The 19,346-nt window shown below is 40.7% G+C and overlaps 1 protein-coding gene across 1 annotated transcript in view; it reads left to right on the forward strand.

Annotated features, from left to right (window-relative positions):
• The first annotated feature begins 1,515 nt into the window (after window positions 1–1,515).
• Window positions 1,516–19,346, forward strand: part of LOC122982748 (adenylate cyclase type 6-like) — a 41,635-nt gene continuing 23,804 nt past the window's right edge. The window contains exons 1-3 of the mRNA XM_044352296.1: window positions 1,516–1,730; window positions 6,455–6,725; window positions 6,822–7,761. Coding sequence (XP_044208231.1) covers window positions 6,706–6,725; window positions 6,822–7,761 — 960 coding nt within the window. The 5' untranslated portion in view covers window positions 1,516–1,730; window positions 6,455–6,705. The remainder of the gene's footprint in view (window positions 1,731–6,454; window positions 6,726–6,821; window positions 7,762–19,346) is intronic.

A 19,346-nucleotide genomic window follows, 5' to 3' on the forward strand; every position in this document is an offset into this window, starting at 1 on the left:
TCCAGATGAAACTTTTTAAACAACTGGGCCCAGATCACAACTGCAGACTCGGTTCACCTCTAGAGGGAGTGCCGAGTTACTAAAGTGGGAATGAGAGAGTGGTGTGAGCAGGGCTGAGGACAGCTGCGTCAAACCAGCCAAAGTTACAGACAGAAAAACACCGGAAGTGAGACTTATCGTACCTCAACATTAAAACTTATAACATGGAGGAGACGGAGGGTGAACACAACCAGAAACAATACAACACAACACAGTCAAATGCAGGTAGAAAACTAAATTATATTATATATTAATTATTTTAATGTTTTGTCCGGGGGAGAGTTAACATGCACATTTTGCTTAATCTCATTTATTTCTGTAAATTTGCACAGATATATAAACCAGAGTCTGGTATGTAAAATAAACGCACATGTTGATGATGTTTCTGTATAACAGCAGTCACTGGCAGCATCATGTTTACTGCTGATAGGATGGAAACATGTTTATTGTTCAGAATAAAACAGAGAGACATTATGAAATAAATAATCATATAATACAGTAATATATATATAATATAAATTCAATTTTAAATAAGTACAAATTTAAAACTCATAATTATGAAATTGCATGTCATAATTACTCATTCTAACAGTTATAGAGTTTATTACATGTAATTTATATTTAATTCTAGCTGTTTTTATTTTGAAATGGCCCTTTTACAAAATATATCTGTCAAAAAAATAAATAAAATAAATAAATAATCTATGATGAAAAATGACATGAAATAAAACAGTTATTGGAAACAAAAACGTGCTGCAAGATAAAAACTTGAGAAAAGGGACGTGATGAAATAAGAACTGATTGAATGAAAAAACAAATCTGCACTAAACTCTGTTGTTGTGAAAAAAACAGGTTGAAAATACATTTCATAACAATAAACTGTGTTTTGTAGATTAGATGTATTGATTATCTCTTTGTCTCATTGTCTCATCTCATTATTTCATTGTTATTCTGTTTGTATTGATTGTATAATGTATTCAATATGAATTATATGTTTTATAATTTATGTAATATTGTTGAACACTTTGAGCATTCAATATTAATCATCGCACAACCCCTCAGATTTATCTGGTGACCCTTTTGGAGGGGCCCGACCCCTAGGTCGGAAACTACTGGACGAAACTAGCTAACTGTATATAAAGTAGTTCAAACTAGCTCCACCTCCAGCAGCTACAACAGTAACATGCTGCTCTAACACTGATGCTTCAGTATTAATAATCTCATGATGTCAAATATGATAATATATCAGTCAGAGGGATGAAATGAGTACTTTTACTGCAATACTTTAACTGCATTTTTCTGCTAATACTTATGTACTTTTACTTCAGTAGGATTTTCATGCAGGACTTTTACTTGCAATGTAGTATTTTTACATTGCTGTAGTGGTACTTTTACTGCAGTAATGGATCTGAATACTTCTTCTACTATTGCTCTCTGCAAGGAGCTTTAATGTGAACAATAACCGGAAGTGTGGTGTTTGTATTTCATCACCATCTTGACAGTGGTGCTTGGAGCCGAGAGGGTCAGGGGGAGGAGAGGCAAGGGAGTGGAGCGAGAAGACGACAGGAGGAGATCCACAGGGTGACCACTTTAACCGGACCATCTTCGGACAGCTCGCCCCCACCAATGGTCCTCCACCCTGGCCGCTGTGCTGCGGTCCTGCCGGGGAGCAGAAACACAAGATGATCACGGTGAGTCCGTCTTTCTGACCGTATGTGAGTGCTTCTGCTGCTGCTGCTTCTGCTGCTGCTGCTGTTGCTGCACACTGCAGGCCGACATATATAATATATGTTCTCCCGTCACACAAACGTCTCAAACGCTGTTGCATTGGACCGTAGACGCCTCTGCCACTTCTCCGTCAATACACCATTTCTGCCGGAGTGAATGACATAAGGCCTCCGTTGCTGCTTCATGCTGCTGCTGCTGCTTCATGCTGCTGCTGCTGCTGCTGCTGGTTGGTGGTGGTGGCAGAGGATACACGGTCACTACATGTTTTCATATACGGATACATAACATATAAGGAGGATGAGCCGCATCACTGTGCGCTTCTTATTCCAGCTGATCTTGAAGGCTGTTCATAGGCTGCATTCACACGCTTGCAGGTTGCATTTTAGATGCTCCAAAAAAATGATCCACTGCAGCCGCATTTTATTCCAATAATTACACAACTTTAAACTTAAACATCTCCACGTAGACACCCTCCTCGCCTCTGTGTGTGCACATGTGTGTGTGTTTTTTATTTTTATAAATGATTTTTTTAAAGTGTTAATCAGTCCTCCATCCACTGACTGATGCTGAGGAATGTGCAGCAGCAATAACGTGTTTATACCTGTTTATTTACCCAAGACTCATGTTTGTCAATACACTAAATCCCGCCAGCTATTGCTTAGCTGCTGGTTGAAGGACGTTTGCAATAAATATGAGATAAAATAAAGAGCTGACAGCGGCGTGTTTGTGCGTTAAGTTGGTCGCACCGGACGCAGCGGAATGGTTTTATGGTCCCCGCTATGGTTGTCACATAGGCCACGGTGTTATGTAACAAGAAGCCTACGCTGTTTGAATGCGGGCCCTCACACACGGCCTGTGCATGGTTTTTTTTTAATACACCGGATCATCCGCACATGAGCAAAACAGCCGCAAAAAAACGCAAAAAATGTCCATTGAACGCTGTGCATGCCTTTGATTTCCCCTAATTGCTTGATCTGTTCTCGCGTCTGTATCATCATCATCATCATCTGGCTGATAAGTGAGCCACACAGAGAGAGAGAGAGAGAGAGAAGGAGAGAGAGAGAGAGAAAGAGAGAGAGAGAAGCATGCACAGCCTCGGACATCATCACAAGCCCACAATGAATGACTTTATGCGCGTTGTTTGTGGCTGTTAACGCCACTGTAGCGGCTGTCCGGTTGAAAATGTCCCCTAGGAATAGTCAGTCACCCCCGCCTTCCCTCTCTCTCCCCTCTCTCCCCTCTTCACTCTCCCCTCCCCTCCCCTTCCCGCTCCTCTGCTAAGCGCTAGTGGGGGAAACCGGAGAGTACAGCCAAGCAGCACCATGCAAACACACAACCGAGCGACTGGCAACACCGCGACGTTTGCAAATGGGTACAAGCTGGTCGACCTTGTGCAGGGGAGTGAGGGACGCAGGGACGGTGGAGGAGGAGGGGGAGGGAGGTGTGTGTGTGAGAGAGAGAGGAGGAGGAGGGGGGGGGGGGGTTCTCCTTGAATCTTGTCGATCCGCTGCCAGGGAGGAGGGATACGGCGTGGACGTGCCAGAGAAGGCGCACGCATGCAAGAGATAGTATAGAGAGGAAATGCTCTACTTTTGCTTTTTTTTTTTTTTTTTAAATTGACATTTTTACAGACACCATAAAACCTCCATACATTTTCTTTTTTTGCAAACTGTAAAACTAAGCAGAACAATAAGAAACACACAAAAAACCAAAAACAAAACAGTCTGGTAATAACTTCACATGACCTTCATAAATATAAATCAAGTAACATAACTAATATCAAATATGACAGTGACTCATACAAACATACTCAAGACAATATAAAACTAATTAACAACAAAAAACAAAACAAAAACAACAACCACCAAACAATACAAAAAAGAAAGGAAAAGAAAAAAAAAGGAAAAAGGGGGGGGGGGCGCGTCTGTACAGCCAACAGTAAGACCGGAAGTTCCTAATGACATAATGACAAGCTATAATATGAGATAACCCACACCGTGTAATGGATAATCCATATTGTCCTCTGAGATACAGGAATCAGTCAGACATAGTAATCAAACACGGTGTTTCAGAGGCCACAGATAGGCAGTCAATCAGCTTTACAGTCAGTGTTTCTTTAATTGGGACAAAAACAAGCTGGAAACGCTATTCTTGCTTTAACAACACAGTGTGCCTCACCGGTGATAACAGAGGCGAGGAGGTGCGTTGCGTTTGCATGTCTCTCTATAGCAGTGGTTCTCAAACTGACACAAATTAGACCACAGACCCCCATCTGATGACATTTTTGCTTTTAGATGTTTTATTACAGGAAGTGTATGAAACCCATGACCAGAATAGTCATACATTCAGTCATTGTGTTACATAAGGATTGAATTTTAGTGAAAATAAATTATTCCCCTTTATGCTAGGGACCCCCGGACCTCACTTTGAGAACCACTGCTCAGTACTCTGTGGGGCTCATGAGTGTGGAGGCCTGGCTGGTGAGATCAGATGGTAGCAGGTGCTGTGGCTGTTTTATAATTCAGTCAGCACGAAAACAAACAGTACTTACAATAAATAATCACACTAATATATTATTATATTAACTTCTATGGTAAAATGCTGTAGGGATATTATAGTGATATCAGAGGAGACATCAATAGTATAAAAAAGAAAGAATTTACAGTGAAAAAATATGTAAATATAGACTTTACTAACGTGCCATGTTAGATCAAAGCTCACAGATGTGCAGTTATGAGATTATGGGGTTTTACGTTAATATAACGTGTAATGTCCGTGGGAGGGATAGAGGCCGTGTCAGTGGGGGTCTCGGGCTTTGTTGATGAGGCCGGCTGCAGATGGGAAGAAACTGTTCTTGTGTTGTGATGTTTTGGTCGTGACAGACCTCAACCTCTTGCCGGAGGGAAGCGTTTCAAAAAGTTTATGAGTTTATTTAATAAAAGTAGATTAAATGTGAGCTGGTCAGCATAAACCCATAACTGAATATGACAGAAACCCCCGTTTTTAGTCCCTAGAGAACATTAGGGGAATATTTTAGATATTTTCTGTTAAAAATCTGATGCACTGATTTCACTTTTTCTCTCCCAATACTGATACCTCAACGCACCCTTTTTCTCACAAATGTAAAATCTGTGTATCTCACTGTGAGGAGCTCACTGGGATCTCTCTCTTGTAAGGTAACATGAAGGCAGACATCGCTGTGACACTAAAAACTGAATTAGTGGCCTGTTGTGACTTAATGAAAGTAAATGATAACAGAAGCACAAAATGTTATGAAGACATTGACAAAGAACTGTAGAATGGTCGCTGATTGTTTTCTTGGTAAATCGATTATTCGTGCAGCCTGTAAAATGTCCATCCAAGCTCCCAGAGTCCATTGTTACTCTTCAAAATATCTTGTTTTGCCGCCATATAGTCCAAAACCCAAAGATGAGCAGCTTATTGTTATAGAGGAGCATGAATACCAGAAAATATTCACATTTGGGAAGCTGGAACCAGTGAATTTTTGCTAAAAAAAATTGCTTAAACGACTATTTGATTATTAAAATCATTGCTGATTAATTTTCAGTTGATTGGTTGATCGGTTAATTGAATAATCATTGCAGCTCTAATCCCCAATCTGTTTAATAAGGACAGTATACACCCAGATACCAATCAGATGTATTGGAGCAATGCATCCTAAAAAAACTAGACACAATTTAGATCATATACAGCAATATATGTCAAAACATGTAGTGTATCAAATATAAACTTAATTAAACATATAACACTTTCAAAGACCTCATATATAACAGATCATTATCATTATCTGATTCATTATCTGTCATGTCACATTTTTAGAAAAAGCTGAACTCAAAGATTATAAAGTTCATGAGAGAGTGGACAGTAATATAATCTTTACTTTGTAATTTCATCCAACAACACCAGACTGATTTAATTACACACATGTCTGTGATTTATGTATGTTATGTGATGCTGGAATTGATTTTAATGGACTTTTGGTTTAACGCTGTAGGGCCTACAGAGCTGGCGCCGTCATGGTGTGTATACCATGACTGTCTTGATATTCGTCTTGACAGTGTCCTGTTGTCCGGTGGCATTTATCTGTATTTATTACTCGTCTTTTATCGTTGATTGTGATAATAAACAGAGCTTGAAGGAGTCTCCTCTTTATCTTCAGTCCAGCTGGCTCCAAAAAGCTGTTGTGTGTTTATACCAGGGGATGTGTTTTTTTGCACGGGGGTCAGAAAGTGCAGTTTCACCTCAAAAAACCCAGACCTACAATCTATTTTGGGTCCGACCCTACCTCTCCCTCCCCCTCCCTCCAGTTTTGGAAGTAGCTCGTTCTAGTCTATGAATCTTTCTCAGTTTTCAGACGAGACAAAATCTCAAGTGTGTCTGGTTATCCAGGAAATTAGATTCATGTGCATTTAGCTGACAATGATGCGTTTTATTTCCTGTCAGATTTGGGATGAAGGAACTCTTTGCTAACAAGCTATTCAAAAGACTTGAACAGGCCAGTTTGTAATTATATTAGCATCAATTTCAGACTGCACAAGACATCCATATAACTATCTACTCTTTGCTTAAATTAGTGCCATTTAATTGTCATGACACCATCACAGATCTTCAGTATTTGTGCATCAGCTATTCCTGTTTGTCACTCTGTGTGCTATTTTTCTTCTAGACCCAGCAGAAGCCGTGGAGATACTGTAGGCCTGGCAGCAGAGACTGGTCCTCTCATTAACCTTGCTCTTTGATCATTGGCTCTGGCACAAACATCTGGAGCTGTGTGAAGCGGCTGGTGCACCTTTTGACCCGATCCAGTCATTCCCACCCTGCGGCCCTGCACTGTGGCCTCTACAAACTCCTCACTTCTTCAAAATTTCGTCCACGGGGATAAATGAGTGAACCGGCTTCAAGGGAAAGGGCTGGGACATGTACCAGAACCCCAACAGGTAAATGAGCAACTCCCACAGGTGGATAGAGGACTTTGTCTGTTGTCTGCCTTTGACCTGTTGCTGTACTGAACGCTCCTCTCTCTGCTCACACAGAATGTCCTGGTTCAGTGGTTTCCTAGTCGCCAGAGTGGACGACCGCAAGACTGCGTGGGGGGAGCGCAATGGCAAGAAGTCCAAACGGAAGGGAGGCTCATCTCTCTGCAACCCGCGTTACATGAGCTGTCTGCGGGACCCAGATGCTATGGACCCCCCATCTGGAGCCCCCCTCCATCAGCACCACCGCGGAGGGGTGGCGGGGGCCGTGGGAGGCGGGGGTAACTTCGGCGTCCGTTGCGGATGGCAGGAGGACCACTACGGCAAAAGGGGAGGGGCTCCCGGGGAAGGGGTGGGGCTGAAATCGGTCGACTTGGGCTTTGAGGATGGGGATTTGAAAGGCAGGAAAGGGGGGTGTAACGGAGGAAGCGGGGACATGGGCGATGAGGGTCCCAACGGCGCAGCAGGGGTGGTAACGGCTGCGGACTGCTGGCTCAGGGTGGTGCGAGTATTCCAGTCAAAAAAATTCCAGTCCCGCAAACTGGAGCGCCTATACCAGCGTTACTTCTTCAGGCTGAACCAGAGCTCCTTGACCATGCTAATGGGGGTACTCGTGATTGTGTGCGGCATCATGCTGACCTTCCACTGTGTCCACGCCGTCCCTCATGTGGCTTATTCGTCAGCCCTGTCGGTGGCGATGGCGCTCTTTATGGCTCTTATGGTAGTGTGCAACCGCAACGGCTTCCACCAGGACTACATGTGGATGGTCAGTTACCTGGTGATCGGAGTCTTGGTGTCGGTGCAGGTGTTCGGGGTGCTCATGGTGGCACCTCGGAGCGCTTCAGAAGGCATCTGGTGGTCCGTGTTCTTCATCTACATCATCTACACACTGCTGCCGGTGAGGATGAGAGCAGCGGTACTGAGTGGAGCTGTGCTGTCCATCATACACGTGGTCACCACCTGGCAGATCAACCAGGAAGACAAATTTCTCTGGAAACAGGTAATGACTGTTTGACTGTTCTCTTTGCTTGTCACGGTTGACTTGAACTGACACAGACAGTGAACAGGATGGAAAATATTTTGACAGTTCCACATTTAGAAAGCACTTTGGTTTTCCCTTTCTGTTATTTTATATCTATATATCACATATATTATGTGGACATTGTATCCTGCAGTTTTTCCTGGTCTATTAAGTTTAAGTTTCTTCTAAAGTTCAATACACTCCAATCATATATCACCTCTTCAAGCACACAGACCCTTTGTTGGGTCCATCTGCACAAATATTTGTTGTGAAGCCAAACGTTGTTCAAATCCAAGGAACTTTATTTTAAAGATGTGAACAGATGAGGCCTGGAGCACACAGTTATAGTTTGAGCTTTCTAATAAAGTGGAGCAGCTAACTTTTCAACACAAAGCAGGTCTTCACCAGAGAAAGAAGAGATAGTGACAGTGGAGACGTTTAAATTATGTCTCTCATTGGCGAACAAGTTCTGCTTAATGCTTACATATAGCTGATGTCATATTGCCACAGTATATGTAAATATACTTCAAAGAAAACACAATCGATTAATCTCTCCATTTAGTTCATGTGGTTCAGCCTTATTCAGTGTATGAACTTTATTTTAAACCTGTATTTGTTGTTTTTTTTGGCCATTTTTGGCCAGCATAGCAAGCTGTTAGCAAACAGTTGCCTGTTTACACATCCAGCATTTACGGAGCAATATTAGTATTAATTCTGTGGTCACCTGCCGAATGTTAGTCCATTATTGTCTCTCCTTTTAGCTCTGCTTTGGTCTCCACCAGCTCCTGAGAGAAATATCCGGCTTTTTAGCTGCTAAATGCTCGACTATAATCACCAGCTGGTCGCTAAATTTGTCCGTCTACTGTTTGGTGCAGGGCAAGTAGAGTGGGAGTTCATCAGAGCGTTTTGCCACCAAAACAATGACCTGAACAATGTAATATATAATGGAACAATGGTCAATTTTGGCTTTTACACTGACACTTGACAGACCAAATGGTTAATTGATTAATCAGTAGCCCTAAAAAATGTGTCATCAAAATTTGAAACTATGTTAAGAATACAATAGGAAACATTGTGGTGGAAATAACTGACCAGTAACTAAAAACATCAGGAAACAGATAAATTGTGATATACAGCTACAAGAGTCGTCACTATAATTTAACTGAGCTTGACACATTATTATGTCCCTACATGTCTGGGTGCATTTAAAGTGTCTCCTTTGGCATGATATTTATGATGGGGTGATAATGTGTGAACTGCAGTACAATTCTACTGTCACCACATTGTATCTACGTATTTACATGTACTTTGGGGCTTATGGGTCTCGCTGTACAGTGTGTTGTTTGTGCGTCATGCCAAGGACCTAGGGGCTCGCTGAAGGTCAGTGGGCCGAGTGAACCGCTCCGGCTGGACGGCTCTGTGTGGGTGTGTGTGTGTGTGTGTGTGTTGTGTGACAGTGGGAGAATACCATGATATAAAGCAGTATCACTCAGGTCTCTGTGCTCGCACACAAGGGACGCTTTGTACTTTTCACCAAGGGTGGGGTGACGGGGGTGAGGCTGAAGGGGAGGGGGGGCACAATATGGTGGCTGCTTGCATTCTGAGCTGCCATAGCGGTTTTACAACTGTCGGTCTCCCCGGGGAAAAGTTATGGAAACTATAATGGGAAGGCCATAACTTGAAAACAATAGAGGGATATAGGACTTAATGTTCAATCTCTTTAACGTTTCAAACATAGTCTGTTACGTATTAGCTTGCTTCTATAAAGAATATGTTTTATTTTGCAAAAAAACAACCACAAACACAACTCACTTAATTTTAATTAATTTCATTGTTTATTATAAATTAATTATTGAAGTATAGGACTGGTCCTTAAAAAAAAAAGGCAGATTTGTGGGAACTCGGTAATGGCTGTGTGCTCTTTAACATAATGCATGATATACCCATAGTGCAATCCATCACAGGCTCCAACATTGTTTGCCATCGTACAAATGTCATGAGATAGCTGCTTATTCCTAAGGTCGTGTGTGTACTATGTGACACAGTAATACAGTGTCATCAATCACTGCTTCACGCTTGTGTGCAAGTATTTCCTCTTTCTCCAATAACTCATTAACCTCACTGGGTTTCGGTTGCTGGTGTTGATGGGTACAGATAATGGTTAAGTTGTATAGTATGAGGTGCGGTGTAAATGTTGATCTTCTTTTCTGCTTGTCTTGTTATTCCCATCTTTTCTTTGCTGGCGCTGCAGATTTAAACGTGGGAATTGAGAAGGAATCTGTGCCATCGAGTTCGGGTTGAGAGATTTCTGTTGAGTGAGCCATGATGGGGATGAACTAGATTCTGGATGTTTGGTTTCACTTGGATCTGTCCTCTCAATCATGAGTGTGTGTAGAGCTTTAACATATAGTCCATTAATGGATTAGTCTGTTGACAGAAAATTAATCGTCAACTATTTTGATAACCGAATAATCGTTTTAATATTTTTAGACTGTTGATCGGACAAAACAAGACATTCAAAGACATCACCTTGGGCTCTAAGAAATGATATTATTGTATCTGTATCTGACAATATTATATATTGTCAGTGTGACTGATGTTGAAAATAATCGTTAGTTGCAACCCTAGTTGTGTGTTGATTTTTGAAAAAGTCTGAGCTCAGAAGCTGATTTATCTTTGTCCTTGTGCAGTAAATGATGTGTTATTTGTATATTGGACTGTTGTTTCATAAGCTGCAAATCAATGACCAACTATAGATGTTTTTTAAGGCACTTTCCCTACAATCATGTGTCTTATTTACTTCAACTCATGAAAAATATAAATAACTGAGATATGAGATCACACACAAAACACTATAAATTCATGTAATACATGAAAATGTGAGAACTGTTTAGCGCCTCAAGCTGCTAAACTTCTTTACTTGACTTACCTGCCTCAGAAACACAAGGTCAATGTCAGAGTTGCTCTAATCACCACACAGGGGGCCGATAGCGATGTGACGACCTGAAAACCACCAAAGAGCTGCAAAAAAGAGTCTTTAAAGGCCCTGAAAGTCAACTTTCCCAATTGGCTTTTTATTATGAGTAATGTGGTCTTACATAAACACACTTTTCTGCGAAAGGTGCCCTGTGGTGTTTTTGATCACTAGTAGCACTGTGGAGCATTGTGTTGATCATAACCGTAGACTGTATAAATATAATGGACGTAGCCACCGTGATGTCACCCACTGGTTTGTGGACTCGTGTTTTGAAGCCTCGAGTTTGACATATTCACCATTGCCATCTTGGATTTTTGGAGCCAGAAGTCACCATATTTGGGTGAAAGGGTGGAGCTGACCCTTATGCTAGCTGCTAGCTTGGTTAGCACAGTGCATTTACAGTCTATGGTTAACTGTGATGATGCTAATGCCAATTTTCGCCAGCGAAAAACATGCTTAAAACCATTAAAACAAAATGTAATTACAGGAAAAACTGAACAGCTGAGTCCTTGGACGGTCTTTTAGTACAACCAAACGCTGAACAAGACTTTTTTAGGCCACCAAAATGTTACACAACTTTCATTAACTGAAAACACACTGAAATAGCGACGGCTACGCCTATACTCTGCTAAACTGGGGTAAGGCCATGTTTACATCACCTAACCAACGTTGTTGCTGTGGTAGCAACTTGTCAATCACAATGTAGCCACACCCTCAAGTATACCCTACTTTATTGTCAAACTTAAATTAAATGGGGCCATAATTTACAAAATGAACATCATGCTGTATTGAAGAAGACATGAAACTAGCGATTGAGAAGTAGTGTCATTTTCTGATAAACTTCTATACAAACGGTTTGAGGCACTTCAGCATTGGCTTCACTTTTCAGACCCAGAACTACCCCCTTAGTCATGGTGGGATCCACATTCCTGCTGTCAGTCTCATGTTATTCCACTGAGCAGGTGTCAGTGTTAAAGTGCCAAGAAATCAAGATATGTACCAACATATGCAGAGAAGAAGACTACACACAAGCAAATAAAAATGTAGGCTAAACAATTCAGGGTTTAAAATGTTCTGAAAAATCGACTTTGCAAATGTTTTACGAAGGAAGGAAATACACTCAACACGGTTGTTAAACCTTAAGGATACACACAATGTGATTTGGGGAGAAACACTGAATGAAAATATAAATTTAGCTTTGTTTATAAAAACTCTCTCACAACAACTTTAGTTATTTTAAAGATTTTCTGATTTTTTGTGTTTTGTCTGAGCTCTTTTCACTCGTTTGAAATGGGAAGGGATAAGAAAATGGTGATCTCAGGTACCTCCATGCACCAATCATGGTTTAGCAACATTTTGATTAAAAAAAAAAAAGTTGAGTTATTTATTCATTTGTTACCATGATGTGGTATTAAATTGATCATTTAAGATATAAAAGAAAATATAAAAGAAAGACTTAATTTAAGACATCCACAAAAATATAAACTGAAAACAGAACAGTAATAAAAAATAATGCTTTTACTTCAACAAGTAAGTAAAGTAAATCCCCTTATCTACACTTTTAAAATACCCCGTAAAATAATAATTTAAATCTGACAACAATTGTCTGAGTATGATAAATAAATGTCTGTATATGTGAGTATGAGTAACAGAATACTGTTCAAGGTTGTTGTCCTGTTTTAATTCACTATTGTTGCTAATAGAATCTGTCATGTAAGTCTTGATGGGGTCTGTCCTCTGTATGAGAAGTACTTCATGTTCAGCTCTTGAAATTTATGATCCTTAATCCCTTCAAACCTGTCAAAACACACGCGGTCCGTCTGCTAGTTCTCTGAGCTGTATTGCTCTTGGCGTTGGTTGCTATGTGTGTTGTTACAGCTGCATACAGTAGAATTGAGTGTCAACTTATTGTACATGCTCACACCATAAACTACCATAAACTAAAGCAGGATTGCTTTTGTAACAAACACCAATCAGCTTTAACTGGTAGTAGTGGTTTGTACTGGAGACGTAGTGTTCTATAACATGTGAGTGTCACTCTGCTGTTACTCCTTCATTCTGTGATCCTCGGACTTCACAGCTGAAATCAGTTAGCCATAGCGGTACAGTACACACACACATGTGCACGCATGTCCCACCCAACCAACCACACACACACACATACAAACACACACACACACACACACGCCATCCCATGCTTTGTTATGGTTGACGCCTTCTCTTATAGTCTCTGTTGAATGTTTGTCAGAATTGCTGCAGTTTGTTTTCTTTGGGGACAAAAAAAATCACATAACTATTGTCCTGCCTGTGTGTGTGTGTGTGTGGGTGTCTGTTTGAGTGTGTGAATACTGACATGTGCGTGCTCCTGTCTATTTTATACAGGGCACTCTGACGGGCCATACTTTACTTTGCACGCACACTGGCCCCCGCTGATATGTTTGTCAATGAAATTTTTTTGGTGTTGTCACTGAACCTTTGTCATGATTTTAACATTCTTCACCTCGACGTTATTTGCTTTATGGCCCCTGACAATGGCTAGCATTGTTGCGTGGATGTTGTTGACACAAGTGCTGTGAGAGGTCAAAGACTGGTTCCTAAAAATACCCGGCCCTTGGCGTTTCTGCTAACTGTTGCGTCACATGGAACAGTCTTATCAGAGCCTGCGTCAGAGCAACAGGCAGGTCACTCTATCCCCCTTTTCTCTGCATACACATGGGCCCGCCTTTTCACACTGAAACACACACTCTCACACAGGTGCAGGGGCTGCTCATTCTGTATGTTCACACACACTAGAGTGATCTTTTTATGCTGTGTGTAAATGAAGCATAACCTAATGCATTTTGGGATAGATCTTTTATCTTTGACCACAGCAGAAATGGTGGGTTAAGCCCCTAAAAGCCCATTAAGCAGCATGGAGGGCAAATCAGGCCTCTGCATGGACTCTGGGTCAGGGGACAGTCAATATGTTTCCCTGGTCTCCTTGTCAAGCTCCCACTAAGTGTTTTGTATTCATTAGATAAGATAAGGGAATAGAGTTTAAATAGGAATGTGCTTAGTTTGTACCCAAGACCGAAACGGTCTCACGTCAAACTTTCCGAAAGGCTGTTTACTTAATTTTTAAATTTCCAGGATGTTATACAGAGAATAAATGCATGTTAATCAGAGCAAATCTCACACAGTATTGAGTGTATCAGCTGTTCACAGTTTCACAGCAGCTCCCAGTGCTGGAATAACCTTGTTTGCATCATGCATCAAGACGGGAGACTTGGATCCCAGTGGAGGAAGTGTCAGGCCATGATCACCTATGCGAAGCTGCCGCTATAGAATAGGACACCCAGTATAAGCAAAAGAGGAGGCGGCAAGGTGGTGTGATCGGAGGAGAATCCGATATTCTCCCCACGCAGTCCTTCCACAGCCTCCTTGATAAATAATTTGTGTGTTTAACGCGGCAGCAGCATTTTAACGAGGATACCTGTCACATGTACACTTTGCTCACAAGCAGGATGGGTGCTGACCGATGGGATCACACACTGACACACACACACACACACACACACACACACACACACCACAGCTTTACTCAAAGGACCCAGATAGGTTTGCAGTGTATCAAAATTTAACTACTTATAGCTGAAGGTGATAATTGTTTCTTTGCGTAAATACATTTTCTTGCCTGTATTTACTTGTATAATAATTACATGGATACAGACACACATAAATACACACACACACACACACACACATATATACCACCGCCGTCAGTCAGTCAGTCTGTGGACCAATGAGAGCGCTGCAAATGAATTATCAGTTTAGCATCACTTCTGAGAATGATGGGGAATAAACAGCATTGCTAAGTGTCTCCCTCAGTGCTTGTGTTCAGTTGGTCCAGCGGTTGCCATGGAAACAGGTACGACTCAAGCAGCCGAGACCCAGTTCAGCCTGCTGGTATACAGTTTGGTAATCGCTGCTTCAAGTAAGGACAAAAAAGAAAAAAAAAAGAAAAAATCAGGCCAAAATTGATTTCTGCCGTTTACTTTCCTTCTGAGAATCAGAAAGCTTGCGGGCGGGTGTTGGAAGGGTCCGAGCTTTCTAGACACGTTTGCTGTTTAGCTGCTCAGATAGATTCATGCTTTGTTTTCCTCCCCCCCGCTGTCGAAATGAGACAGTCCATAATTAAACATGGCGATGACAGAGGAGAGGTCATATGAGTGGAGGTGGTGGGGAGTCGAGAGGGAGGGATGCACAGGATGTTGTTTGCCAGTTGTCTGGTTCAGGGAAGCTTATCTCTGGTCAGCTTGCTATGACTGTGCATGTTTTTAGACCCAATGCTGTGGAAACAGTGCAAGATGTGTTTTCAGGCCTTGCGTATACAGAAAACTTGAAAAATTGACCTTTTATGCTTCTGTTATAACCAAATTTTGGTCATCATAACACCAACACAATACTGGGTTAACGTTACCCAGAAAGACCCAGTTTTAGTGTTATTTTTTTATATTACTGTTGGGTTATTTACCCAAACTAAAGCTTGTCATAATCTATTCTTTGTAAACTTGCTTGTCATTGATTGTTAATAACTTGTGTATCTTTTGCAGTATGTTTTAGTTTGGATAAATTACCCAAAATAATCTAAAAAAAATAACACTCATACATGGGTCAAAACAACAGAGTGCTGCTGAGTGAAATTAACCCAATATTGCATCAGTGTTACGGTATATTTACCAGAAATGGGTAAAATTTTGACCCTACTGATTTTTAGCCTGTATTTATAAGAGCTTCTTCATCTGGCACTGATAATTTGTTTTATTGCCAATAACAACTCCTTTACATTCTTCTAATACTGACATAACTCCTCTAAGAGGCTTCTTGTTTAGTTATCCCTGAACTCCTTGTCTGTTGTCTGGACTGGAGTGGAACAAATCTCTCAAAGTAAATCATTTTTATATCTACAATAAGTGAATTGGCCCCTTTTTCATCTATGTTTCCTTAGTAGAAACAGCAGTGTGTGTGGACTGAACTTTGTCACAGGCTTTTTAATGTGACATTTTTTGGATCAACATATTCATGATATTTACACAAGTCAACATTTCCTGCAACGTTTTTCTTCCCCATTTCACAGTCGGTTTATTTGCATGTAAAGATCTATGATGGGAATCCACAGACTGTTTGTGTTCACACGTAAAATATAAGATAAATTGTATTTTTTCATGTGTGTGTTGAAGGGTAACTAAATTATGTTTTCTGCAGTGGAAACAACTTTAAAAGGGAGAAAAATGTAATTGAAAAAAACTCACAAGATGGTGATTTATTATATTTTTTTTAAATGACACTGCTTCATGTCAGTCATAGTGGTGAAAGATTTTGGAAACTGAGAATACCTTTAAACACTTTGATTGATGTTGCCCTGGAAATGATTTCCTGACAAAACTGTTCATCACAAATTACTGAATATCATTTGCAGAAATGACAAGACGGTACAGGTGATTGTGCTCCAAAATACTTTTTGTTCTCTGCAGCTTCAAAGATTATTTTTTGAATGTGAAGTTTTGTCTGATTGTAGCCAGTTGACAGTTACTTCCAGACAGAGTATAGACCACCCGGCTGAGTGAGGGAGCAGAGTGAACAGGCGGGGCTTGATTCTTTATCTGTTGATGTGGTTCTGGTCATTTCTGATAAGGGCAATGAGAGCTGTGTGTAGACATGAGGCTCAGCCTGAGTACACAAACCCAGCAGCTGCCTGGCACCGCACACATACACAGACCCTTTCACAAAAGACTAAAGTGACAGCGAACGCGAGTCTGCACGGGAGGAGGCAGGAAAAAATAAATGAAATGAAAGAATATAGAAATAAATAACCAAGGAAAGATAAGGGGCAACCTACCGGGGAGACTCTTATGTTTTGTCACGAGGCAAGCACTGTCATTGTGTTCGGGGTGCTGGAGTGTGTTTTACAGAGCCTGATCTAACACAGATGTTGTAAGGAGTTCCAGATGCTTCTCAAAGGCAGATGAGCTCCGACTTGCACTCTCGCTGGCCCTGTTTCAACAACAATATCCCATCAGTCAATGCTCCCTCTGGGAAAAGGTCTTATAAATTCAGCGTCTTGCTCTCCATAAGGTTTTCTGTCCAGCTAAATGATTTTTTCCATGTCAGCATGAAATATGGCTCTCAGTGTATTTAAATAACCTCAGCAGTCCACGACAGCTCCCAACTTATATTTGAAGTAAGGCAGTGCTGAAAAGATTGGTTGATTAATTAACTGTTCGCTAAAATCTTCCCCTTCAAACGGTGACTGTCAGCAACCGTAACTAGGCCCATCAAGCTTTGGATTACTAGTGGTGTACATGAGGCTGTAGATAATCAATAATTTCTAACTTGATAAAGAATTCTGATCTTTTGTAGCCTCTTCAAAACTTAAGTGTAAGGAAAGGATTTAATACCGTGATTGTCTGCAATCGTTATCATGCCCGGCTAACTAGCTGTAGACCTTTGTTGTTGTCCAAAAACACGTTGTTGAGTCACGCTGTTGCACTGGGTGACATGTTCCTTCACCATGAAGATTACGGTCACGTTAGTTTGTTTAGAACCGGCTCCAAAGACTAACAACAGCGATAATGTTTTCAGTCTCAGGAGAGTAGTTCATGATAAGACAGACACCACTGTGTTTCTGTTTACAGAGCTTCGTCAGATGTTGTGCTGCATATCACAACCCCTTGACTTTGACTAGATTGTACATTTCTCAAACAACTTAAGTAAAAGTCATTGTTGGTTTGGCAACAGGACAATATAGAAAATCACCAACCATATCCTTTAACTAACTACAGATTATGTTAGAAAAAGCCCTGTTCACAACTAGCATAGCCACAGTTGGTCCTGGATGCTATCAGAGTCAGCAGCTAACTCTGTCCTGTTCTTTATTAGATTTGTGAAAGTTTACACTCCAGTAACCCCACCCAGCGCTATCCGAGATAGCGTTATGTTCACTAAGCACATCGGTTAATCCTCATCCTAAAAATCTCTCCTCTTACATTTGTTCTTATCATACTTATAATACTACGACTAACTAGCAAGAACAAAGCTGTTTCTTTATTTCCATGTCGAATACATGGATCATCAAGTGGTGATGATGTTGACTTTTTTTCTGGGACATGCAGCTTTAGCTTGTGTGTTTGTTTGTTTATTCATTTGCACAATATCAAAATAGAAGATAAAATAGTAAAATATAAAAGATTATAACAGCTTAAAATATGAGGAAATGTTAATACAATCACATAGGTGTGCAGGCAGAGCCAAAAAGCCAAAAGGTTTGCCGTGTGACCCCTCTAGAAGAATTTTAAATTTCATCATCATCATATTTCAGGAGCAAAATGTGTACAATCAACATTCATGTGCTCATCTGTGCAAACTAAAATCTACAAATTGTTCAAAATAGAACGGTACTAAAAGTGAATGATGAGGAATTTCTTAATATTTAAAAAAAAACAACAAAAAAAAACAACATCTGGGGGTAAGTAAGTTTACTACAAAATTACTGGGAACTGAGCTCCAGATTGTAGGACGCCTGTCAGAAATACTAAATTAGGTGTTTGTTCCTGGTTTCATGGTTGTGAATGATGTTAAATGTACTGAAATTATCAACTTCATGTATGTAGCCATAAAGTGCATATTTAAGACCCCTTTTACAGGGTTCTTTTAATTAGCTAGCTTGCTAAAGCTGATAACATCTGCTGGCTAGAAATGAGAAACCTGCTTTTGTCCACTTCTGTCAGAAATCAAGGACCCGTCGTTTCAAAAATTATTAAGAACTTTTTTTTTATCTGCCTGATAACATTTTAAGGGGGCATATTGTTCACATTTCCATTTCTATATTTTTAATCTGAGGCTCTACTGAAATATCTTTGCATGACTTATTGTTAAAAAAACTCCATATTTATCTTATACTGGGCCGTTATGCAGCCCTTCAGTTCAGCCTCTGTCTGAAACAGGCTGTTTTAGCTCCTGTCTCTTTAAGGCCCCCCTCCTGATGAGCCCACTCTGTTCTGATTGGCCAGCTTGCATCTCAGCCAACTTCCGGCCACTTGGGAGGCTATGTTAAAAGAAAAAAAACATGAATGTAGTAGTAGGATTTCACTACTTTTGCTCATTATCGCAATGTCAACTTCTCATATACATCCGAAAATATTAGAGCCAGAATCTCATCCGAAATATGCGTGTGGACAACGGGAACAACCCATAAAAAACTCTTAGCAACAACCTTAGCAACAAAGGCTACGGAACAGACGGATGTCTATGCACATGGTAGAAAAAAAAACATTGCAAACAAAGCATTCAGGGCAGGTTCAAGTCTTGGCTTTTGAATTCCAGGCAGCATTTCTACATATGTTAACTTAAAGTTTTGAAACTTTGACCATGTTTAACATAGATATCCAACATCATTACATTATATAAATAACAGAAAATCACCAAAAGCTAAATATGTCCCCTTGCATGTATGCATATATGAAACTGCATATATGCTGGAAAGCTTGACGGGCGTAGCAACAGTAACTTAGAGAGGTGGGCCTTGGTTGGCTTGGTTCTGATTAGGGCA

The sequence above is a fragment of the Thunnus albacares genome, chromosome 5 (assembly GCF_914725855.1).
Source record: "Thunnus albacares chromosome 5, fThuAlb1.1, whole genome shotgun sequence".
In the NCBI taxonomy this organism is placed as follows: Eukaryota; Metazoa; Chordata; class Actinopteri; order Scombriformes; family Scombridae; genus Thunnus; species Thunnus albacares.